The sequence below is a fragment of the Takifugu flavidus genome, chromosome 2, assembly GCF_003711565.1.
Source record: "Takifugu flavidus isolate HTHZ2018 chromosome 2, ASM371156v2, whole genome shotgun sequence".
NCBI lineage: Eukaryota > Metazoa > Chordata > Actinopteri > Tetraodontiformes > Tetraodontidae > Takifugu > Takifugu flavidus.
The window spans coordinates 17,027,573-17,053,955 of NC_079521.1; the positions used below are offsets into that span (position 1 = coordinate 17,027,573).

General features: G+C 44.1%; 1 protein-coding gene across 1 annotated transcript in view; it reads right to left on the reverse strand.

The window, feature by feature from the left end:
• Window positions 1–23,635, reverse strand: part of galnt18b (UDP-N-acetyl-alpha-D-galactosamine:polypeptide N-acetylgalactosaminyltransferase 18b) — a 44,724-nt gene extending 21,089 nt beyond the window's left edge. Inside the window, exons 1-3 of the mRNA XM_057024911.1 lie at window positions 22,753–23,635; window positions 3,276–3,471; window positions 1,568–1,734 (exon numbers count right to left, since the gene is read on the reverse strand). Coding sequence (XP_056880891.1) covers window positions 1,568–1,734; window positions 3,276–3,471; window positions 22,753–22,990 — 601 coding nt within the window. The 5' untranslated portion in view covers window positions 22,991–23,635. The remainder of the gene's footprint in view (window positions 1–1,567; window positions 1,735–3,275; window positions 3,472–22,752) is intronic.
• Between the last annotated feature and the right edge of the window lie 2,748 nt (window positions 23,636–26,383).

Below are 26,383 nucleotides of genomic sequence, written 5' to 3' on the forward strand. Positions count from 1 at the left end.
GGTGAGCAGGAACTAAGAGCCCGACAGGAAGATAATACATCACCGGGAGGGGATGTGGCTGACCTCCAGAACACGCACGGGTGCCTGGAAACGGCTGGATTAAAGACAAAACGCCGGTGCTAATCGTGGCCGCGCAGCCCGACAGCTGGGCGGTCTGAAGAAGACACCTCTTCGTCACGTGACTGATGCAGCAGAGGAATCGCTTCCATTTTGAAGGGATTTTATTGTTTTACGAAAAGAAAAGGATGTGATCGTTAATTGACGACTGGAGCTGAACAATGCCCTTTGGTTTACTGTGAAACAAATGAAGCAGACCTCATTTTCATGATAGGGTGCGTAAACAATCCGAGGAGTTAGCGTTGGTGTTTCTCCTTTAAACATGAATCTCCCGTCAAAGCAGGAGCAGGTTTACTGTTGGATAATAAAAATAAGTCGCTGAGCAGAGTTTATTAGTCTGGAGCTGCGTCTCAGAGATGGAGCTTCAGAGGTTTACGCTTCAGAAGGTCAGTGGTTCAATTCCTGTCTGCAGCTGCCGATCGAAGCGTCCCTCAACTTGGCACCGACACACAAATTAATCCCTGTAGTCACCATGAATTAATGCAAATACCAGCGCATTTTACTCGAACATAATGATGAATTTTTAAAATATAATCTAGAAACAGGAAAGAGTTCACCTCCAACGATTGGAAAGGCATAGAAAATCTTGCTTCGTTGGGCCACACAGTTGTCAGTTTGCCACTGCTGCATCACGTTTGTTGTCTTTTGTCTTCGGGAAATCTAGAATTTCCCTTCACCGGATACAGTATATCAGATCTTGCTGTTTAAAGGATCGCCTGAATGTGTGATTTTAACTCCAAAAACACACACAGCGGTCACATTTTTAAGATCATGTAAGCAGGCCCAGTGGCCGGTTGGCTGAAATGATGCTAATGCTAGCATACGCTAGCAACCAGGACCGTCTCCTGCATATGGTAAAAAGATCAGATGTCCTAAAACACCAAAACTGAGTGACTGGCCTTCCTAATGGCGGCTGCTAATTCCAGAGAAATGAGCCAATGCACGATAAACGTCATTGTTGCCAGAAAGAGGGATCGACTGGAGGGATGAATATAGCAGGAGATGGCGATACACGGCTTTTATGGTTTGGAAGGAAGTCATCTTTGGAGAAATACAGCAAAATCTGATCAAAGCAGCGTGCCTGCTCGTAGTTCAACATTGCTTTGCACTAACTCTTGGACTGTCAAATGGAGCTCCAGAGAAGCAGTTTGCCTAAGCGGCTGAACCTTCTGCAGGGGCCCTCTCCATTTTGGTGTTTACTTATATGTGTCGCTGTTACAGCCCGAGCGTCTTGCTCGTGCCGCCGGTGTGGATTACACTGAGCTCCGTGATTCCCAACCATGTCAGATGGTTGATAATGGAGCTGGGGCGCCTCCTGCATAAACTCCACGGAGGATTTTTGTACACACGTCCGCGGGAGATCGTGGCCATTTTAATAAATCTGAAGACTGCTGGGGGCTGCCATGGCTGTTTACATTCAGAAAGCCATAATTGAAGGTCTGTTCCTTACTGTTGCTGCTGTTGTCGTCCACCAGGATTATCTCTTTGAGGAGGTGGGACGGCGTCCTGTTGATGGCGGAGCGAATGGACCGCAGGATCACAGACAGGGCTTCATTCACAAAAATGAACACAATGCTCACTTGAGGGAGGTTTAAAGGATAAGTGATGTTTCTGCACCTGCGAGGGAGACAAGAAGTGTTCGCAGGTCAGCGCTTAAATCAATGTTTACTCCTGGATTTATCTGAGGGATTAACAGATACATCAGACATTGATTTCGTGCAAAATGGGGTGTAGAACTCCAGGACTGGAAAAACGCTGTCGCTGCACTGCAGTCATGAAAAGGTTTGCATTCTAAAAGGTCAAGTCGCTCTGCTCTTTAAGTAAATGTTTTGCCACTGCGTGCAGACGCCGTGAAGAAGCCCGAAGAGGAAAGTAGTGCCGGGCATGTAAAGCTTCAGCTGCTCTTTTGGGTTCCACTTCCAAACCTGACTACAACATTTAGTTTAATCTGTTAAAATGTCCCCCACTAACAGGCATGATGCTCTTCTTCGCACTTACATTAAGCGGTGCAGGTTAAACTGCTGGGAAACTGGTCAGTGTCCTGCTGTTACCATCTCATGCTGTTAATTATAGCTACCCTCCATAGTGGACATTATCACGCCACGTTGTTGTCTTCGGTAACCTTGACAACGAGCAATGCAGCGGCGCCGAGTCAGAGGCAGCAGTTATTACTCGTGCTATTACTCATGTTGGTGCATTTGCACAATTACTCTTCTTAATTTACTACTATTGATAATGTACTGAGGCGAAACTGCATTACATCCAGGTTATATTTATGATCATTATCCATCCGCAAGTAATTTATCTCTATATTTAGGTGAAAATATGCACTGGTTCCCCAAACTATAAAAGATTGTGCCATTAATTGTCTGCTTTACTGTTAGCTGTTAAATGAGCTTTTTCCCTCTCACAAGGTGATGTGATCACCTTGGCAGCCGACAATTGTGTTCAGATGAACTCTTCATTTGTTTTCAAGCGGAGACGCTCGAAGGGTGAAAGGAAAGAACTTTTGTGCGGGTGAATTGATTCAATCCTGCTTTTGTTAATTATGGAAAGGCTCTTTACAGCTCAGCAAAATAAGCACTCACAATGCAGAGGAAAAGGCAAGTATTTCAAGGTATATGATGATGGTATAGAGGGATTAGAGATGGCATTATCTTTTGCTTTTGTATGGTTGTTATTATCTATATTAAATCATCGTGCTTGGAGATACGTGTGTGTTTATCAGGCTCCGTCCTTGATAAATCGAGGGAAAAAAGAGCTCGATGGGCACGCAGCATTCCAAATAGGTGCTCTAAACTTGAAAATATTGTAGTGCAGTCGCCAAATTTAGGTCATGGGCTTAGTTTAGCCTTTAGCTTGCTCCAGGAATATTCATTTAAATTTAATAGAGAACATTCAAGTGGAGCATGCTTTCAACATTTCTTTTCAAATCATTGGCTGCTATTAAACTAGTCCAACTCTATTAATTCATCATCTAACAGCAATTTCATACTTTACGCTGAGCTGCATGAACATCTGAGTTGTTGAGTGCCAACAACGTTTGAATACTGGAGAGGAACACTCCACCTGTACTCCATTAAATTGTGACCTGGAAGAAATGAATAAGTCTTGATGAACATGATAATTAGCTTTTGGTGTGACAGGTACAGTCTTACCCATCAGGCCTCAGGTCCGGCATCGGTCTGTCCAGGGGGAGGCGATCACTGAGGTAGCCGTTATATCCGTAGTACTGGAACATCTTCAGCGCAACCCGCCGGTTGTCGGGGCTGAGGTCCTGACCCCAGTGAGCAAACAGCGATGAGTCAGAGAATGAGGTGTCCGCCTGACCTTCGTCTCCCCTCCCTGGAGTCTCTGGCGGGCGCAGGAAGACAAATAGCATGAATATACGTCTCACCGTAGCGGTGAGGGGGCACATCGGGTCACATTCAGGGAACGTTGGAAAACGAAGAGCCGGACATGAGGCTGTGATGAATGCCTCTTTCCTTGTGCAGTAATGGACTGAGCTGTATGTCTGCAATGTTCATGAGCATGAGATTTAATCCCCATCAGAGGGAGGCAGATTAGCTTTGCGCTACATTATTCTTCCAGGTATAAAGGCAGAGGTATCGCTAAAACAATACACAAAGCACAGTATCTACCTCATGTCATGGGGAAATTGTTTATTATAAAATCTTAGAGGGCAGCTCAGGCAGCTGAGGTCTTAATAAGTGCAGTCACAACTAATTTCACACTGTAGCCGCTGAAAACAGAGCTGAACAAACACACACTCAGCACACCAAACACCAACGTATGCAAAGACTCAATCCACGTCAGGGCTCCATAAATCACTAGTTTTGTCTACTGGAAGGATGCTTTAAAAGCACTTCAGAGGCCAACCTAAGTATGCCTAACATGCCCACACAGAACTGCTGGAGATTCTGAAAATAGTACAAAAGTGAGGTATGAAAAATGCAGCGGTCTCGTAAAAGTTTGCTGTTGTACGATCACAGGTTGCAAAAGCGTCTGTGGCTGGTGTGTTTGGCAGGTTAAATGCATCTAAAAAGGAAGAAGGCTGTTTGATAACTTATGGCTCCTTGTTATAAAACATGTCCTACAAAAAAAATCGACCATATAAGCCAAAACGATATTATATGACAATAGCTTTTTGAGGGTTTTTTTGTCTTCTATGGCCCAGAGGAATAGATCTGATAACATGCATTTGGATGGATTTTGCAGTTTTTGGTGTTAGTGAAGAGTTCTGTTGTAAAATGTGGGATTGGTGCATTGGCTTTTGTCAAAAGACTGAATTTTTAATGAAGGTAAAAGGTTTTGTGTGTGTGTGTGTGTGTGTGTGTGTTTTGAAGAGATTGGTAAAGGTTAATATTCATGAGCTGACTATTTCACCAACCCATTGACAGTCAGCTCTGAAGTAAGACAACATGAAGAATGAATGGGATGTCATGAAGTGAAACAAAAAGACCAGCTTCTGTAAAAGGCTACAATAAGCACTCAGTCTGTGTGTGTGTGTGTGTGTGTGTGTGTGTGTGTGCGTGTGTGCGTTGCATAAACCTGCAGAAGAGACCTCTGAAAAGTTTAAACCTGCAGCATCGACTGTTAACTGTGAATGGATGAATTTTTAAAAAAAAACTCACACACAACATTTTTGCACAGATTCCTGCTTTAATTATTTATATGTTCATAAAGCCAGCCGGCATCCAGGTGAGGAGAATGATGCATCATGGATGACACAAGCCTGGGGGAGCCAAACCTCAGCTTCTCCTACTCCACGCGTCACTCTTTTATTTTTATTGGCAGTTTTCTCAGCTGTTGGCTGAAGAGCATGTGGGAAGCATCAACTTCTGCCTTTCAGTGTTGCTCATCAGACTATTTTCCAGCTTATTAATTGGCCAAAGGTTCTTCCACTGGCGTCCCAATGAAACAACCATTATGGCAGGTTGGGGTTTTGTCACACAGAACCTTTTTCTGCCAAAATGTCCCGTGTTTTTCCTCTCCTCTTCCTGTTTAGTTCCATAGAATTGCTCTGAATTTTAGTTCAAATCCAGGCTGTGAAGCTGTAGCATGTAGCCTAGCAGCCTCCGCGGACTAGCAGCTGATGTGCTTCCCGTGTCCTCGCTGTTTGAGGGCTGGTTTCCGCCCGCCTACATAGTCAGTCAGTGAAACTAAAATCCTCAGGCAAAAAGGAGTATGTGCGCGCGTGTGAGTGTGTAGACAGGTGAACAGGAACCCTCCAGGCATGTGTGCAGCACCTGAGCTACATTCCAGTTCTTCCACAGTCGTAACGGCACATTCATCACAGCACACAGTCATTAACGCGGAAAAGAAAATGTAAAACTAGGGAACAAACTGAGCAGGGAAGAACTACCCAGGGTCTCCATGCTTCCTCCACAGAGCGGCAGATGTTAAATTCCTGTATTTCTCCTCATCAGAGACGGTTCCCAGCAATGGAACTGTTCTAAGATGGTATCAAATCTTATTTACTCGCCCCGGCGCTGTACGCAGAGAGGAAAACACTTTCCATTTTCAACTCTGAATCGTGGAGATAACGCGCCTCCGCTCACAATGACGGAGATGTAAACTTGCGATAAAAAAAGGCTGTGGGTCAGAATTTTTCTCTCTTTTTCTCTGCGGCACCCCCGGGGTCAGGAGAGGGCAGGAGCCCCCCGCATTACCATATTCTAATGAAAATCAATAAAGCAAGCTGTGCACTTTTATGCACTCCAAGCTTTTTTTTTATACTAAATAATTCTAAATATGAAGCACCTTCTTCATCAGTGATGCTCTGAGCACCGGGGTCGAAAGTACATAGAGTAATATCATGATTTAGCACAAATATTTGCAGCGTAAGTATTAAAGGAAATGTTGAATTCTAATATTTGCTACACACACACTGCAGAAAGATCTTTTTATAGTGGGTGTTTTTTTCTTGGCAAATTAGGCATTTTCATTTTTCTCTATTCAATATTCATCTCACTGCCAAAAAAAGTTACAGTTTCTTTGGCAACAAGTTTCTTTTAAAAGTTAATAAAGTGAAGCGGTTCCATCAGTTGAGACGTTTAAATGAAGACGTAGCTATAGATAGTTGTAATATGACTTTAATGCACCACAGAGAATTACAACAAACGTCCCGATATTGGATTAAAAAAAGGTTTTCAACTGACTATTATAGGTAATTAAAATTTTTATTAAATCTGAGTTCAATCTTGAGCACTCAGAAGTACACGTGCTTGTACATCCTTGTATCTTTGTGAGGACATTCATGACTTATTGCATTACCCAGCCCCTAACCCTAACATCCCACTTAACCCCCAACCCTCACCTGAAGCCGATCATAACCGCAGCCTTAAAACGAGGCGTTAACCCTTAATCAGTCCTTTGATCCTGCGAGGACCAAATAAAATGGTATGTCCCCACTTTGCTAGTAGAATGAGTATTTTAGTACCAATATAAGAACACACAAACATACTTTGAACAACAGTAAACTGCTTAAAAACTCAAAATTAACACATTGGACAAAAGCATGCAGCTATAAATAACTTCAGTCAGATACCAACACTAGATGATGATATAAGCAGTGACCGGTGTTTCCATCATTAAACTGCTGCACTTCTGTGGTTCTGTGGTTTGGTCCTGGCCTCCATTTACAGCCCGGTTCAGATTATTCCTGAGTCACACTGCAAACTAATGAGAGTGGCGCCCAGAGCCAACTTCAAACGCCACGCTGCAGTCAAAATATTCTTTGTGAATTCATTCTCATCGCACCCAAAGGTGAGGAAACAGCTTCACAGCGACTTGTTGTTTTAACTGTCGCCTTCCTTTCTCTATTAATGTCAATGGAAAAAGTGAATTATTTATATCTATGTGCACATCAGTATAGAGTGGAAACTGTAAAAGACGACAACTTTGGACATTTCTCTGTCCTCGCCATGGCACACGGCTGCCGCTCCTGTTTCTGCCTCCGCTCTGTAAAACAATCAATGACTTAATCGCGCTTTAACTGTGGCTGAACTCTTTGTTGCTGGTGCCGTGTTAAAAACTGCAGCAGAAAGCAACCGACGCCTCTGCTGTTTTATCACCTCTGCACAGGCGCGTCTGAGGTTCAGAGTCAATTTATAGATATAAGTTTACCCCCCCCCCCCCCAACAGATCAGGACAGAAAGCTCTGACAACATCAGCTCAACATCTGTACAGCTGATTGGAGCATCTGTTGCTCAGGACAACTGCTGCTGCTGAGAGAACCGTCCTGGATGTGACATAATTCCGTCAGTCTTCATCACAGCAGCTCTGCAAAGATAGACTTTATTAAGATTAATATCTAAATCTGACCAACAAAAGGCTCTCGGATAAAGGCCATGAAGCCGATGCTCACTTTGATCTGAGCAATGTTTGGTCGCCAGGGTAACCAGGGTTCTCTGAAGGCTCTGGTTTCTTATTTGTGATCTCTCCCCTTAAGACCAATCATGGGAGCTCCAGAGACACTGTGAGCTTTATCATCCCTCCAGGATACACCTGAAAGAAAAGATTCACCTCAGATGAAATCTGTATTAAGCCGTTAGCGTGTTTCTTTTGCACTACCCAGAATAACATCCCCTTCATCACCAGGGCCTGGAAATTGTGGGAAAGTGTGAAAATGTGTGTTATAGCACCATTATAGTATTGGGCTTTAGTAGTTTCTTGTGTAACACCTTAGCTTCCACACACTGGCTTCTACGGCACAGGTGGATTCTTCTCTCAGCCTAAATGAGCCATTAGAGCCTTACAGAACAAGATAAACATTCATCCATGTCGAGAAGCAGCCCAACCATTAACACTCATAAAACAGTGTCCAAAAACCCACCAAAGGTCATGGAGGTTGTTACAGCGCCAGTCCTGGTGAACAGGTGCATCACCTGTGGCTGTAGAGTCCCAGGAAAATGAATAAGAACCTATTTACCTTTACGCAAGGTCTCAATCACTCCATCTCCCTTCAGGCATAGCGGCCATAGCCGATTAGCAATGGGCTCCAGAGTTAAAAACACAGTGTTGGTACAGACATTCAGACTGAAGGAGATACGAGCTTCCACGTGTGCTCCCATCCAACCTGCGACAGATCAGATCCCATCCAACCACTGCTCGCTCCACGCAGTGGTGTTAAATGTGTTAGGCAGAAGGTAATTGTGTTTCAAAGCACAGCACCTCTCTGTGATCATCCATGTACACTCAGACAACCCTGTTTTACTCTCACCCTTTGCTGTCGGTACAGCAAATACAGCTAATAACCAGTCAGTTTAGCTCCGTCGAGGAGCCCCAGCAAGTGTCTTTGGAGGAGGGTGGAAATTCTCTCATTAGGAGACATCAGCAGCTGGCACATCACTCTGACATTTCCTTTTGAAAGTTGAGAAGGGTGATCAGCTTTTCACCCCACAACCAGGGGCTATTGTATATAGGCTCAGGATCCAGGAGGAAGGCCGTGTTTACTCACCATCACTTTTGTTCACTTCCCCTCATTAGAGCGCCCAAGTAACCCGTGACATTGATAGGGAAAAGGACCTTGTAGGAGCCTTTTCATCCTTTTTCAGCAGTTTATGTCTGCCCTCATAAGTTTGCTGTTGTCTGCAATGAACCCTCATGTAGTGCAGTGGCTTTTTTTTTGAAGCCTTGAACTTCTTTTCTCACTTCTCTGACCCACCCAGGAGAGGTAATAAGGTAAAGAGACGTATACAATGGGCAGATACTACCGATGCCATGAATAAATACATTAATTAAAAGGGAACACATGAATTCACCTTCTTTAATGCAGACATGTAGAATGTTATGTGAATCATGTTCCTGTCAAACAGAAAATGCCTTCCACCCCAAACAATACATGCAATGATGACAATTATCATGTTGAACAATATAAATGAACTGCTAATAGCCTGAGTTCTGAAGGAAAAGTAGTCAAATTATCCTTAGAGGTTATTATAGGGTCCTGAGCGGCGTTCTGAATAAGCAGTTATAGCACCTCCAGTAACAAGCTAACAAGCAACACCAACAGCTGCAGAGCTGTGATCCACAGAGGTGGCAGAACACACTTTTCCAGCATCCAAAGCAGATGAATGTACCCATTTATACACACAAATTTCAATCATATTTGGGTTGTTAAATGCAGCTTTGAGATAAGAAATCAAGACTGAAATCATGGTTGCTCCAATATTAATAATAAAATTAATATTCTGTGAGAGGAAAGTGGGAGACAAATGTCTTGACTGGGTCGTAAATGATGTGCCAACGGACTCGGCACACTCGATCACCCACTCCAGCGATCCTGTTATCTGTCCTGGCAAAGCTCACCTCTTTACAACCAAGGTGCACGTTGTACCTGACAACAACTCGACTGGTAGTTCATTATTTCCCAGACACACTGATGTTAACAAGCTAAACACTTGTGAAAGATGTTCTTTTTCACACCTGCAGACATGTCAAAGTTGCTTTTGTCATATAACCCAGAATCCAGACCACATAGATTATACAATAAATATTATATCACATAAATATCGGGACACAAACACAAAAAAGTAGAAAAATCTGGGAAAATAAGTTGACTTGAACCACCAAATCTTGTGCATTACATCCGTCTCACCGGATCCAATTCAATTAACTGAATATGCAACTGCAAATAATAAGTCATTGCCTGCCAGTGATGTTGTGATATTTCCATATGTTGTTTTAACATCCCGAATGCAGAACGACTACATGCATAAATAAGCGGACCAGTCGAGCTCTTCAGGCATTTCTTTTCTTCAATATTTTATCGGCTGTCTTTCTAGCAACATGAAAACACGAAGACGGTTACCTACCGTGACACCCAGACATGACAAAAAAAGCTTTTTTTTAATGAATAGAAAAAGATCTCAGGATGAGTGAAAGCTTCTGACATGCACTCTTTAATATTTCACTGGCAACTAGTAAGAGAACTGAGATTGTCTTGTCTTGCCGCCCTCATGGAGGGAAAGCTCTGTTTCATATTAATGAAGTCTGTGCAGATCTGGAAGGCAGACAGAGATCAAGTATTTTATCTTATTTTATGTTTTGTTTTGATCACGGCCTCTCTGTGGCTGGTACGGGCCACCTATCAAATATTCATGCAGCGAGCGCCTTGATTTGATTTGATTCATGGAGTTAAAGAAGGCACAGGTCACTTATCAGTGTGAGAAGCAATAAAAAAACGACTTTATAATAGAGGATGTGACTTTGACCTGACTGAGGAGCTGTCAGCTTGTACCAAAATGTAGCATACACACTCACAAACCTGTTCTCAATAGCAGCATTTTATCCTCAATCCATCTTTCAGTGTCAGAGGTTAAAAGAAGCGGAGCAAAGGGTGACAGTGGGGCTATTGTGGTTGGAAATGAGTATGGGGGAAAGAATGAGACAAGTGGCAGAGTAGAGAGATGAGCTTTTGTGGTAATGGTCTCAGACAACTAATGACCGAACTCTTTCCTCAACATCTGCAACAGAGTGGAAGGCTCGGAGAGCAGTATCCATCAAGATTCCTCCATTTTTCCCCCTCTTCTTTGAAGGATGACAAATTACCTGCAGGTCAAACGACAGAAGAAAACCTGCTTCGAATGTGATTAAGTTGCCGCTAATTCAAGAGAGTCTGACGAAATGTAAAGGCAAGCCATTTCCCAGAGGATCACCGTATCCATCCAATTAATTAACTGTTACATTTTGTTAAAATCACCTGAATGCTAATGTAATCTGATGTTTGCTCTAGCCAGACACGCAGAGAGTATTTAGATCCCTCTTGTTTTCCTCTCCCCACCCCTCAGTTTTTTCCTCTCAGCGACATCGGCAGCCCTGATTGGTCTCTAAGGTTGGCCAACCAAGAGCTCCCTGGCTGACTTGTCTTCCACCATTTATTCCTCGTCGCCTGCCTGTTTCCGTGTGGTGCAGGACAAAGTTTGATCAATTAAATTATATTAAATTGGATTTTTTTTTAACAGGAGTTTGTGCAGTAACAGCACATAATACCAGCAGGCGTAAGAGGGTGTAATGTGCCACATCTAAGCCGAGGTGCTTATGAGGTCTCAAGAGATCACCTCCAAGGTGACAGACACCTCCAAATGTGAAAAGCTCCCGAGTCGCCATCACTTTCACAAACGCAAAAAGCCTTTTGAATGAGAGGTTAAAGATCTTGCAAGAGCCTGAAAGTCATCGCGGCTTCGATTTAAGCACTTATAAATATCCAGACCTGATTGACTGAGGACTTACGGACATGCAGAGATCGATGTTTGCAATTACACGGAGATGGAATGTCACCAGAGCTCTGCTACACCGGTGTCGGGTTAATACCGCTGCATACGTTACGTCCACACTTTTACTTTAAAACCTACACAGACCAAACGCCAACATGTCTGCTTGTTTTTTCAGTCCCGTCAGTATCATTATTTGACTTTCCTTTTAATGAGGAGGGTTTTAATGAGCCCTATGAGGTTTGTTTTGGCTCCTCTATTTATACTCCAGGTAGAAGCTCCAGCTACATCTGCTGTACAGAGGAGTACACATCCAGTACACAGCACTGATTCAATGCAGCACTGACAGTGGTGTTGTATTACAGGTGTATATTCAGCCATGGACATAAACTATGTGAACGTGCATACAGGAAGAAAATCAGGGCGTAACTATCCGGCCAAATGAGTCTCAGCACCCCAATAAAAAGTTCCACAGATGTTATTTATTCCACACATGATTTAACAGGCTTAAAAATTTAAGAATCAAAGTCATTACACAAAAAAAGCAAAAATGTAAGTGCAAATGATTCAATTAATTTGATTCCCAACCCCTCCCTCCCACTAGCGCTCCTGTCACTCATGGGCTAGCGGCAGCAAGCGGCGTGCACATGATAGTGCCTACTCAGCATGCTTGGGTCTGGTACCGCTGGTTGAAAAGCCTCAAAGCCGGACCGTGTAGAGTTGCGCTGAGTCGTGGAAAAGCAGCTCATTTTAGCTGTACTGAATGGAATGGAACAGATTATTGTCTGTTAGCCTATCTTAACTATTGTGTGTGTGTGTGTGAGAAAGAGAGAGAGAAACTGTAACTAAATTACTTCATACAGTAGTTTCCTGGAGGAAGTTTTTTTTTGCTTAATTCCAATCCAAACCTATTTTGTTTTATGATCCAGGATTTACAAAGCTTAACGTTCTCAGCTGTGTTGGCCTACTCACGGAGTTTCTGCTCACCCCAAAGTGAAATCACGAATGTGGAAGCGAAAAAAGATAAATTTCTTGAATAATCCTAAATTGCATTAAGTGGAATGAGGAGAAAATGAGAACTCTTGACCCAGCCAGGCACGCTGGGTTCTCAGCATGTTCAAAGCTCTGAAGCTAGAATTGCCCCCGTGTTTATTGCAATAGCATAAACTGACTGAAGTAATCCTATTTGGCCTCAGTGGCCTCGACAATCACCGATGCAAAAATACATATAAAAAGGCAACGCTAAAAGCGAAACATTTAAGTGTGATAAACCTTCCCTACTTCAACCCTAAAGCAGGTTAAACTGGTGAGCTCAGTCGTGAGGAAAGGGAGGAAAAACACAGCCTGTGGCTGTCTGCTTCAGCACGACCAGCCGGCCGAACCTGACAAACATCAGCAACAAAGGTGAAAGAAGCAAGCTGGAGGTCAGCAGACGCTCCGTCTCACTCACAAATGACGCAAAGTGAGACAAACAAACCAGTGGGTGTTTGTGGGTCTGTTACAAAACAGGTGATCTGATTTGGGTTGGAACGAACTCGCTGTGTTGATGTGAAACATCTTGTGGATATAGAGGCGGCAGCTTCAAAGGACACGTTTCGTAGTTTGGTGCCGACATTTTGGGGGAGAAGTGTTGCTATTTTAAAAGCATATTGTGGTCAGAAGCAGCCTATTTTTCTATTTCAACAAGCCAAAATAGAAGACAATAATATGCGATGATGGTGGTATCGAATTTGTCCTGGGTCTTCTAAAAGTTCTTTAATTAAAAACATTTGCAGCAACACACACACACATGCACACACACACCATTTATAGTCTTGAGTCAAGTTGATATTTACACTGTGGGAGGAAACTAAAGTAACTAGACCCCCCCACGCAGAGGCAGGAAATCAAGCTCGCAACTTTTATGTTAATTACTGCACTACTGTCCCGCCCACCCCCACAATTCCTTCACAATTAACCCCGGCGAGGAGTGGGCGCTCGGATTAAAAGAGGAGCTCTTTGCAGCTGTGCTCGCTTCCCTTTCTTAGCTGATGCCAGCAGATGATAAAATGCACAAAACCTCCTGCTTTAAAGTATTGGCTTTTCCAAAATACAGGTCGCTCGGGGATTCATATCAGGATGCAGAGCAGCGTCCTGAATACGGATCAGTCGACTCACAGAGGGGAACGAAACAGCAAACAATGTCACAGCCCAGCTGCTTAATTTACATCCGCCTCTACTGTAAGACACCAAAGGGGGAACGACACCTCTGTTGTCTTCACAGCAAAAAAAACTAAAATTGATGTGTCGGCCATGTGCATCTCCAGGCAAGGTACATCTGTTCCATCGTGCCGCCCAAAATAAACACTCTAAACAAAAGTAAATGTTTCAGCCCGAAGAGCCACAAGAGCCTGAGCATATTCAGATTACCACGCTTCAACCTCAGGCTGCTGATTCAGAGGCGCTGAAGTACGGAGGGTCGGTGCCGTAATCAGAGCGTAGCAGGTGTGTTCTGTCATTTGGCTCATCGGCTTTTTATTTTTGATTTTGTTCCCCACTTTACAGGCACTTTTATGAGACTGAGCAAAGAAAAGAACCGCCTGCGTCAGATTGTCTTGTATTAATTTGTATGAGCACAAAATAGGATATATGCAGGAAGTAAGAACACGGGACTGCTTTGCAAGGGGGAAAAAAGGTGAAGCTGTCGAATCGACGCACAGATGCCCCATAAAAGCACAAGACGGGAGAGTTTTTGCTCCTCGGGCCACGAGAGCTGAGCGGCTGCTGACAGATGCTGTAGCAGACTGACAAAGCGCTGCCTGATGGCTATGTTCTGTCTTTCCCAAATCCAACACCTGCCAAAAACTTTTCAATATTATCTTTTAAAACTGCTTATTAAGTAACTGTGTTAAGATTACAGCAGAAGTTAAAGGGCAACCAAAACTTTCCCTGAGAACTTTAGTCTACCTTCCTAGATGGCAAAAGCAACACAGACGCAACACTGAGTTTACACAATGAGACACATCATTAAATTGAGTTTTTGATTTTTAAATGTTTTACAACATCCACGACCATATTTATGTTAGCATGTGTTTGTCCTCAGCAAGAACTCCCCCCCCAAAAAATTGTTGCCAAATTAATGAAGAAATGCAAATTAACCGATGACCTCACACACATTCTCTCATTACTAATGCACATCTTATAAACATCAACAATCACTAATGTATGTTTATGGCCATGTTTTATCTCTCAAACCACCCTTTGAGATGCCCAGACAAAATGTCCTCACCTTGCAGACGTGTCCTCGCCTTGCTAGTGAAGTGTATAATCTGGTCCTCACTGTGTAACAAATATAAGAACATACACACACACACACATGCCTGGCAATATCAACAAAGGCACCACATGGCTTGAAAACCATTTAAATAAACCTGTAAAACAGACCATTCTGGGGCTGTCAGGCACCATTTGTTGTTCTTAACATATAATTCAGTGGAGACATCCACATGCAAATACAAACCAAGCTCCCTAAAATGAACTGGAGCTACTTTTATTTCTAAGCTGTGAGGCATTTGTGAATTTTTAATGGGCCGCATTTTCAGCAGGAAGCAGCACAGACAGCACCAAAGAACTTCAGGCATCAGCCGCTCCCAAACAAGACTGCACAGTTTCCTCCACTTTAAAGCAAACGGGCGCTTCAGAAACGATTTCACTTAGAGTACTTCAAATAGCTTGTTTGTAGATTTTGTTTGGTTTGTAGTAAAATTTCAAGTCATCCATTTCATTTTCGCAGCAGTGTGAAATTGATTTGCAGGGGGAGACAGTCTTCGGGGTGCGTTCCCTAATTTGCTGCTTTTGTTAGGCAGATTTAAATTAAATGGCATTTTGACATTTTCCTACACTGAACGAGTCACATTTTCCCTCGGCGGAAAGGTCCGTTCCAGTGAGAAATGCTGCAGCTTGTAAGGCCTTGCTGAAGGCGTGCGGGTCAGATGGCTGCGTCAGGGCGGAGAGATCTGGTGCGAAGGAAGATCCCCAGCACGACGGTGGGTTTTATCCCCACTTGGACGTTTCTGTGAAGAGCTGCAGACAGAACGGTGCTTCACCGGTACCACACTGTCAGGCTGCTTTCCCTGGGTTTGTCAGTGGAAACGCTGAAAAAGAAGAATGCGCTGAATTCTATCCGTCATATTGCAGAATTCAATTTAAGGTTTTTATAGTCAGATTAATTGTCCGACATTGATTGAGTCCTGTCCGTTCTGAATAAAGCACAGACGCTCCACACCACAGCGGTTCTTTCATACGGGCGGATGCGCACGCTTGCCAGAATGTTGAGACATGTGATACTTGCTTGTATCAGCAGCAGATGACAGCTGAACCTGTGAAAAAATCGGCCCTTGCTCTCAGCAGCTTCTGAAAAGCTGCTTGATAGTAAATTTACAGATTCTGAATCAAGTACTGAAAAGCTTTTCATAGCACAACTCCCATTATTTTCATTGTGCGCCGCTGAATGTGAATGTATTTCTCAGAGATGTAAAAGCCATTAAAAAAAGTCCCAAGGCTCAGCTCCAGGAGGTAGGTTGGATCTTTTGGGGGAGAAAAAAGTCATTTTCTATACCGCAAAAACTTTTTAGGCCAAAACAACAGATGTCCATTGTTAAATTTACTGTTGGCATCTTGTCTATTAGGATCAAATGAACCTGCTCCTTGCAGAGCACTCATTGGCTAATGCAGTAATCCTTTTAATTAATGGAATCTTGACTGCCTTTGCTGTCTGACAGCGGTTCGATTCTTCTGTCAAATGGCTTTGGAATGTGCATTTTAAAAACTACTGTGCATTTTAAAGAACTAACTGTAATTCTACTAATGTGGAGTAACAAGTCGCGCAGCTAATTACTTACTTAAATTAAACAAAGCAATTGCACTTGACAGCGTTTTAAAGGGCTCCTTCCTTAGTTAAGATTTAAATTAAGACCCCGGCACAGTTAGCACAGCTGTCTCTTAGCAGGAAGGTTCTGGGTTCGATGGGTCTAAGTGGAGGTGTGGTGTTTCCAGGGGCCCCCAGGGTCTGTGAAAAGGTGTCAACGTTTAATCTAGAAATACTCAAAACCAACCAACGATGATCCTGGAGCTGCTAATATTAGCTACAACATTAAATCTTACGATAAATAAGACAAATGAAGCATTTTTCCCACGTTCCTTGAGAAATTTTAAGCAGCACTGATGTCGTAATACAATAAAGGTTAACTGCTTTTGTCCACTAACCAAACTTCCCCAGAACTCCCTCCTGTCGCTCACAGCTCGGCAAACATAGAAAACCAAAAGCTTTGAAATTTAGTAGACACCAGCAACAGTCCTGGAACACTGCAAACTGGTTTGGTCCAAAGTCCACCACAAAGACCAGACGGCCCGTCGGTAGGCTGGCGCCAAACTGCCTTTTCATTTCATGCAATTTAATGTTTGTCACTAAAGCTAGAGGCTTCATTTCGTGTTGATCTTAAATCCTCACAAATTGTGGCACAGATAGAGCTTTTGCATAGCGAAATATTTGATGATCAGAAGAGTTAATGTCGGTTCAAAAGTTTAAAAATGCAAACGGTATTATTTATAGAGCCACAAACTGCCGTCTTCACCGCACAACGGCTCCATTACTCTGTGAAGGTGTAATGCGACTGACTTCCCTTAAACGACGTTTCCGTACGCCTTTGACGGCTCGTCCGTGCTGCAGTTTTCCTGTGATCTGAAACCCCCCCCCCCCCCGCAGCACCTCCAGCTTCATTTCATAATTCATTTTGGAAGCTTGTACAAATAATGGCAGAGGAGATAAGTGTAACTGGATGTCCCGAGTAATCTGCCAGACAAATTTGCACGGAATACATCTCGCGTTAGGAGAGCGAGCTCGCAATGTTCAGGCGTAATAAAGGGATGCCGTAGAGAGAGACTCTCTGTCCCCTCATTTTTTTTGGCATTTTTTATACACTACAGCAAATGATATGTCCAACATGGTGCTGTAATCATCATATCAAGAAGGTTCTGGGTTCGATTCCAGTGAGGTAAATGCTAGTGTGCACAGATGTTGACTAAAAGTCCCCCTCCCCAAATCACGACATCCATAAAAAAAGTCCCGTCATCACTGTGGAGTCATGAGTGAAGGCAGGAAATATATATTCTGTTCCCAAATTGCTGTTAGCTTTGATGAATCTTGTTTTGAAGGCACGGTAATTTTCTTCTGTCTCATCGATTCTGCCCCTGTGATCCATCTCCACCCTCCCCCATCATCATGCGCTCATGGCTGATTCAATAAAGATGAATGGAACGCTGACAGCAGAAGTTTGCCGTCTCCTGGAAGCAAAGATGCGCTTGGAGGAGAATGCGCCTCAAAGTGATGCATGAAAAACGACTTTCTCCTCTGCCAAAGTCCTGCAGTCCAACAGAATTCTCCTTTTACTTGTGAACTTATTGAGGTTTTTCGGGGTGTGAACAGATTGACATTACGTAGAGGCTGCTCAACTTGCATATTACAACTCGTGCATGCAGCACAGCCGTCTGCATTGTTCATGAGGAGAAATCGAAGCAGCTGGCAGCTGAACGAGCACAACCAGCCAGACATGAAGCGAATTCAGCAGCAGTGGAGGCAGCACTTACCAGGACAGAAAAAAAGCTCATTTTATTGTGTTCCAAAAGATTTAAAACGGCTGTTGTAACATTTTAACTGCAGCAGCATCTACGATTTAATTTTAGTAGCGGTATTTTTGCCTTTACTTAGAAGATCCCTGCTCTCGTTATAAAATAGTTGATATCAGGTCCTTACAACCTTTGCCAAACGAGCTCATAACGCAGATTTGGCTTCAGCTTTTAAATCCTCGTGGGTTTGTTTTTTTCATGTTCTGCATCAAAACCAGGAGCCGTCTGAGTGATGGAGCAGGCTGAGTTACATGAAAAAGGCGAGACATAAGTTTTGAACTGCATCTGAGGTGCATTTCCTACAGTTTATGAAGGTCTATATGGCTGAATTTCAGTCACAGAGGTTGTTTCCATGTTTGCTGCTGCCAGAGAGAGAACGTGAACTCATCTATTCATTAAAAGTCATCAGAGGACGGCCTTTGAATCAGAACCTCGTGTCTTTCTAATTTATTCTCTTCAGGGGTTTTTTGTCTTCTGGTCTCAGAATAATTAATTGTTTTCATTATGAAATATTCCCCAGCGCAGCAGCGTTCCTGCTATTTTCGAAAAATGCCACTCAAAACCCCAGCAGTTTTTTCAGAGCATCTCCTCTCACGACAGATGAATCTAGTCTCAGCTGTGTTTGGCAACGCTTTACTTTTTACTACACGTATTTATGCATCATGAAGAAAAGTCAATCTTCTTCAGACTGACTTCCTTTCAATGCTGTGAATCCACTGCCATGAATTCAAGTCATCTAAACAGGTCAGTTATTAAAAGTGTGCAGCTTTCTGTCTCTAAATGTGTCCTGTGTCCTGCAGGGAAGCCAACTGAATAATCAATGACAACCTGCCAAACTAGCAGCACTAAAATATCCTCTCACCAAGTATTATCCAACATTATCAAAACTTCTCACAGACGGAGGATCCATATATAAGTTTGTGGCTACGAAACATCAATATTCTGTCCAGCGATGCTCCGAAGGTACAAATTAAAAACATGGAAGCGTGCCTCTTTTAACAGATGGGAGCATTTAGCCACAAACACAATTAATTATCGGGTGTCAGGAAAGAGTTTGTACATGACACCAAGCATTCAGAGTTAAAAATTTATAATCCATTACCTCAAATTTTTTACCTCACCTCACATCTGCTTATAAGCAAGATGTGGCTAAAGTGACAAGGACCCACAGAGGAGGTAATTGTTGCAGGTTAGAGACCAGCAGCAGGTCCTGACTGTTCTAATGACTGAAGTGGATGTAACATTTCCATCCCTCCGTAATAGATGAAGCAGTAAATACAACGGAGACGGCGACCATGCTCGCCCTCAGGGACAGCATATCTATCCATGTATCGTGTTGTCTGAAAATTAACATCGTATTTCATTTAAAACGAGCTGCTGTAGGTGCATTTGTGTATCTGATAGAGTCGTTTAACAAAGTGGGAACAGGGCTCGGAGGCACAGCATCTCTTTAGCAGGATTTAGAATATCTAACATACACAAACCCTTGTTCCAGAGCATCTTTCCTCCATTTGGATCCCTCCTAAAAAAAACCTTTTCTCACAGGTTTATCCGCGTTGTGATCAATCCTCTAATCATCACCTGCTATGTCTCTAAATAAGATGTGTTTCATTAACATAGGAGGTGGGGAAGGTCTAATTTGATCTTTAATGGGTAGATATTGCTTTCCAGCAGCACACTGGAACCCACCTACTTTAAACGTATTCATTTCAAATATAAGCCATAATGCCGCATCTGTCAAACCGTTAAAAAAGAGAGAAAAATGAGGTCTTCAATTTCCAAGAGACAATTTCTTCCAGAGCAAGTGACAGACTTGCATCACACTAAAAGCCAATTCTGTACTTCAATATAAAAAAAGCTTATTATCTCATAAAATACCAGGCTGACATTGCATCTACCAGCCATTCAGAGTCTTTTAACGCCCCTTTTCACTGCATGACTGAGCACCTTAAAGCCACCCGCATTCTCTACAACTTCAAAACTGGTGCGTGCATGCAAATGCGCGCGTAAGCACCTGCAGACATCGGATGCATATTGGCTGAAATATCCTACCCCTGCTCTTGGTGGGCGCTCCAGAAAATCAAATCACAAAACTGTTCAGACACGACTGTCCTCTGAGCATCGGTGGAAGCTCTGACTTGCAGTCTTGGGCGATTTTTGACGGGCAGATTTACTTGATGCTATCTCGAGAGCCGTCACTGTCATTTGCAGCTAAAGGCTGACAGTGTTGGTGCTGGCTTGCTGCGGCATTGTGGCCATTGAGTCACCAAACGCCCCTGGAAGCAAAGAGAAGTCAAAGGCAGCCAGAAAAACCAGCTCCCATCTCATTAATAATGCACTACTGAAACTAGTCACCCGTAGGAAAACAGTCATGAGTAATCTGTCATTTAATACGTGTTGTTATTTTAAATAATGCATATTTTGGGGGGAGCTCAGTCAGTAGGGGGCTGGGCTGAGAAGCTGTTCTCAGTTCAAGTCACGGTTGCGGAAAAAAGTTGGAAGGTGTGCTGGTAGCAGGGGGAAGGCGCCAGGACACCTTCGGAGCAGTGACAAGGTACCTTTGAGCAAGGTGATAAATGCTCAGATTGGGGCCTGTGAGGAACAGGCTCGCCCAGGGTCTACCCTGCTCTCACCTGTGGGCAGCTTGGAAAGGCTCCAGCACCCTTCCCCTGACCCCGACAGGGGAAGGGGAAGACTTAGGGGTTTAAAATAAATTCTGTCCATTATGAGACGTTTCCCAGCCACTGTGTGTGCTAGTGTTGCAGCCTGCAAAATTCCCACATTGGGCGTGTGTGAACGTGTCCAGCTCGACGAGGAGCTCATTGGGTTTTCTGTGTGTTGTGCAACAGATCTTTTATCCTGGTAACGGTCCACTTTACGACATTATAGTGCTGTGGAATATTACCGCCTTCTCCCACGAGTCCGAGCCAGAGACATGTCCTCTGGCGGTCTGCAGACAGCCGGCGTCAGTAAATGTTCCACTCTCACGTGTACTAATGTGTTCCAGTTCATACTGGTCCCACAGTGCACCGACACTGAGTGCATGAGGCTGGCTGTGGCGTCCGCCAGGACCCTGTGAGTGTGCAGCCGGATTAAAAAATGCAGGAGCCAGTTTCTGCTCTCGTCAACCAGCATGATATCGGACGAAAATGTATTTTTAGAGATGTCAGAAGTGCAGAAATGACTCTCTGGCTTTGCCTGAAGCTCATTGACTCCATGTTGATGCCTTTGGCGACTTACAGGCTCAAGCTGCAGGTCTACGGTCATAGCGGATGCATTTAGAGCAATTATCTGAAAAAGCCAGACAATGTGGCTTGCACTTAAAGTGAGAGCTTCGTTTTATTTACAGTTTTTTCCCCCTCTTCCGCTCTTGCTGCAAAATGTATGACAATAACGGCATTAGGAGAACTTGCTGTGGATTATTCTGTGACGTGGGCCTGCAGTTTACATCAGGGGCTCTAAGAATCAGGTCCACAAATTGAAAAGAGGACAAAAAGATAAAGCACCCAATCATAGGGCTCGCTGAGTCATGAGAGAATGGAGTGATTAAAAAAATATGGAAACGTCCTAGTTAAGGAGAGAATATACAAAAGAATTCTTGGCTTGATTGAGAGGATGCGATAGATGTTTTACTGCTTATATCACTGTTGTGGGGGGAAAAAAGATTCGGTTGCAATCGTGTTTATTTAAGTGTCTGTTACAATCCAAAATGGCGCAGATGTGCAAAAAGGCGCAGATGTGCAAAGCTAAGTTGGAAGGCTTAGTTAAAAAGATTGGAAAACTAATACATTTTCCTGAAAACCACATGCCTCTATCCCTGAAGAGAGATGAACAAATTAAGTCTGCACACATTTACCTCCAAGAAGTGTTAATTAGTGCTTTCACACAAGGTCAGAGTTTCAACAAACCCCCCCTCAAAAAAAAATAATTCTGCATGTATGCTAGAAAATTGATTTGCCTGAATCAACAGATATATCTCACTTTCTTGACATGCAGACAATCCTGTATTCTTAACTTTTATGGCCAAATAACTAAGAGCTGTAACATGAGTTACTGAGGTCACCTGAGCAAAAGCCCCGCCCCCTCAGACTCATACAACCGTGCTGAAATGGATACCTGCTGCCAGGTGGAACGTTTACCCGAGCTTGGCAAAAAGCATTTGCAACAGATTTGATCCTCTGTCCTTCTGCAGCTCTAATGCTCGTTCATATCTGCCCAAATGTGTTCTCCCTGCATGTGGTGACAAGAAGTGTCTCTAAAGGCGCTGATTGGAGAAAAATTGAAGAGTGCGTGTTTAAACGTAAAGGCACCGTACGGAAGGAGAGGAGGGGCGACTTGGAGGGATTTGGGAAAACTAGATTCCAGGCATTCCTCGCAGTAAAGGACAAGTTTGAGGTTTATCGTTGGAAAAGCAGAAAAATATATTTTAGGAGATTCATAATTCTGAGGTGCATAAATGGAGGGAAGATGACATGTGAGGTGCTTTACATCCCTGGTAACACACAAGGCTACAACGCAGGAATGATTTTTTAATTGTGGATGTCTGCACTTCCAGCACAAAACGCGCAATTCCACATCTCCAGGGAAGACCCGTCGCTTCCCCTTTCAGCTTTGCATTCATTTCGAGTGAAAGGCGAGATTCCCGTGCTGTATATTTCAAATACTAGTCCAAGTCTTTATTTCATTTTTATCTTCCGACGGTATGAATGGAGGACGGGTATTAAAAGTTTCGAGGGTCGGTGGAAGGAAGCTTTACCTTGTATGTGCTGGTTGACCACATTCTCCAGCCGATCCAGCCTCTCCATGATCCGGACAGTGTCCCCTCTTTTGTCGCCTTCCAACTTTCTCTCCGCTACGGGCATGGGCACTTTGATGTAGATGTTGGCGATGTAATTAGTGACCCATCCGACATAGAGCAGGCAGACGATGTTGGTCATGCCGCTCAGGATCACGCATGTTGACACCAAAGTTTTGGTTTTCCTGGTGCAAGCCATGCCGACATCCCTCCATGCAGCCCGCACTATCCCGCTGAACCGGAGGACAGAGCGGCAGTCGCCCGCAGAAGCAGCCCGGAGTGTTGAAGTTAAGGACTCCGCTTCGATGCGAGATCCAGAAGCGTAAAAAGCGTCACTTGGAACGTGCCGCGCGTTTGTTTCGTGGTCAGACTGATATAACTACACATGCATGGCTGCTGTCAAATGCCTCCAAGTGAAGGTTCCCTCTCTCCCTCCATGGCAAACCTCCGTCGGCTCCGGTTGCATCTGAGGACTGTGATCAGGAGACGCGCGGAGCATCCTGCTGCAGCCAATGGGAAGGATGGAGAGGACTGACAGGCGTCCTCGCAACGCACTGATTCACCGTGAAAGCGGATCTCCTCCGGACTATATCCGCACACCGGGATCGAGTTTCAGAGTCAGAGCGCACGTTTCCGTCCAAACAGCGTCACCTTTGCGCCACGGCGACCCCGCGCTCCGTGCGCGCCTCCTTTACGGAAGCGAGGGTGCGAATCTCCGCTCATTCGCACGCGAGTAGAAACACTTTTGGAGTTAATGGAGAGAACGGGTCTACGAGCAGAAGCAGAGTGTACGGGAGAAAATCAAGGTGTGGTGGGGGTCAGGGCACGAGTCTGGCTCCCGTCCAGCTCGGTGTGAGACACAGGCTGCATCATCTGGTGAAGTAGCGGGAATCAGAGCCGTGCAGGGCCAAGACAGGAAGTACTCTGCAGGCAGAATGCTCTCTTTTCATTTAAGTGCCCTGACCCCAGCTTTAATATTTAATCTCTGTGCCACACGTAGAATGTGTAGTGATTGTTTCAAACTTAACTTTTGCTGTTGCATGCAGCAGTGACTTACTGCAGATGTTCTGTCCAACTGTGAAGACTTAAGGGCGTCAGGTCTTTAACCAAAGGTCCTCAGATGGAAAGTCTTCTGTCCTTGCTGTCATTCTTTTCTGTGGAGTGAGTGTATTAAACGTGACAAATGAAAGTATACGTTGGACAAATCGAATGAAGCCTGTTATTGTTGGTTTCCACCATATTTCTCTCAGATAATTACAGCATGTTTGCGAAATAGCTGCGACTCTGACAAACTCCTTTGTTCGCAGTAAACACTCTCAATTCAGAGCAAATCTCGACCAAGTTGTCACTTTTCCTCTATTTTTGTGGTGAACTCTTTATCGCAGCGTTTCGCCGGAGACAAATAAGCTATGTAAATTGTGTTGACAGCTTTGGAATAGACTTCCATGTGAGAGAAATACCATTTTAGCTCCATTTTCAGACTTGACTTCTGGTGCTTCTCATTTTCTTCAATGTAATTTGTCAGTCAGTGTCACAGAGTCCTCTGTCCCACACAAATCCACGTCTTTGTCCTGCCTGTGAGATTATCAACACGCCATTCATCGTGTCTGGAAGACGGTGTTTTGGGTTCCTAAACAGGAGGATTAGGTCATCATGGTCCCATTGAGCTTTATTGTTTAACGAATTAGGAGTGAGAACTGGCTCGTAGGGACATTAAAAGGGAATATTTTACATATTTACTGGGGGAATCTTTTGGGCGGTGGAGACGATGTTGTTTTGTCTACATCCTTCTTATTGTCCACAGTGGAAACAGTAATTGGTTGTGAACTTTTGCCTCGATTATAATCAGGATTAGAGTTTTCATCAGTGTTTTGGGGTATCTTGCTAAAATATTGATAAAAAAAACTCTTTCCAGTCAGTGTCCGCAGTATTACTCGCAAGCGATGAAATCAAATTAGCACGTTTGGACATTATCATGCAATCTGTGGGGTTGCCGTGGTAACGGCAGCAGTGTGCCCAGGTATGTGCTGAAGTAGAGATGGACAAAATAGGTGCATCGTCTCTGTCTCTAAAGGAAAGGAAAGGAAAGGAAAGGAAAGGAAAGGAAGGAAAGGAAAGGAAAGGAAAGGAAAGGAAAGGAAAGGAAAGGAAACACATGCACATGTTCTAGGGCTTCTGGAGTTTTTGCTTCTCAGTAAATCCCAAAACCCTCACATTGTTGACCTTTAAATTCCAAATATTAGCTCAAGGAGCATTTGCGTGATTTAAAATTTGTAACTTTTTTCTGTTCTAAATGTTTGAAGTGAGTATGCCTCAAACGGAGACATCTGAGAACCTCCACGGACTGAAAGAAAGGAACACAGTTAAAGTGGACTGAAATAATGATGAGACAATGATACGCCGGGTCTCTGCAGGCAGTCACAGTACTGAAGGATGAGCCTGCTCTCTGACTGATGATGATGATGACGAGAGTCACCGGCGGGCCGTTCTCAGCTCCGCCTCGCTCTGGCGGTGGCCCTCCTACGTGTTCCGAGGACGCCCCTGAAGCTCGTCCTTGTCAGAACAATCACCGGACGTCACTGTAAAGAGTCTGGCCGAGGCGACATCCTCAAAGCCGTGTGGGCATTTACTTGACGGGCCGTAAACACCCACGTTAGCTCTTACATCTGTAGTGCTTTAAAACCGGATCCTGAGCCTCGCAGGCACTTTGAGGTTGGTGCGAGGGGTCCCCTCGTCCTCCTGAATGATCCCTGCAGGCGAGCAGCTGTCACATTTCCTCTGAATGAGCTGCCTTCATGTGGGCTGATTAATTAGAGTGCGCGAGGGGTGATTCCATCATCAGTGCGAGGGCGCAGAGACAAAGACACCTCGACTGTAATCTGCTCACACGTGAAGACGGGGGCCATTAATCAACAACCCACACATGTGATGTGGGAGCGTTGGGCTCTGACAACACAGCAGGTGAGTAAATAACTGTGATGACCTTTATCAAAACCTTTCAATTAGCATTTATAAATCACAGAGAGCATTCTTTTACTATAAACCCTCTGTCCTCTATTTAACCCCCCCAACCACCACCACTCCTGTTAAGTAGAAGAAACGGGTGCACTAATCCCTCGGTCATTAGGTGAAGAGGTCTGACCCTTAGTTTGTCCTCTGGCGGTGGAAAAAAATAGTTCCCCCCCAGAAGAAGACGCGCATTCACTTTACAGGAAACAACTCAGAGTTGAGAAAAAATAAGTGCAGGAAGTGCGTTCCCAGGAAGTTCCAATATGCCCCTCCCACCAGAGCAACCTCCTGCTATCCTCTGTGCACAACCTTCGACTGCCTGTTTCCATGAGTTGTTACCCATTTGCGTGTCCTAGAATTACACAATTTTTTGGAATTCCCTCCCCGCCTCGGCCAGCCGTGCCTCAACACCGTCCATCGCTGTTCACTCTTCGTGCCAGAAGTGTTGTCATCCTTACTCGATTCCAAATTTCTGACCAATCAAACAAACGTTCTCAGATCCAAAGAGGTTGTAGCCGAATGTTGATGATGACAAGCCCCAAGAACTCCCAAACCTGGGCCGAGGGGAGACAGAAAAAATACC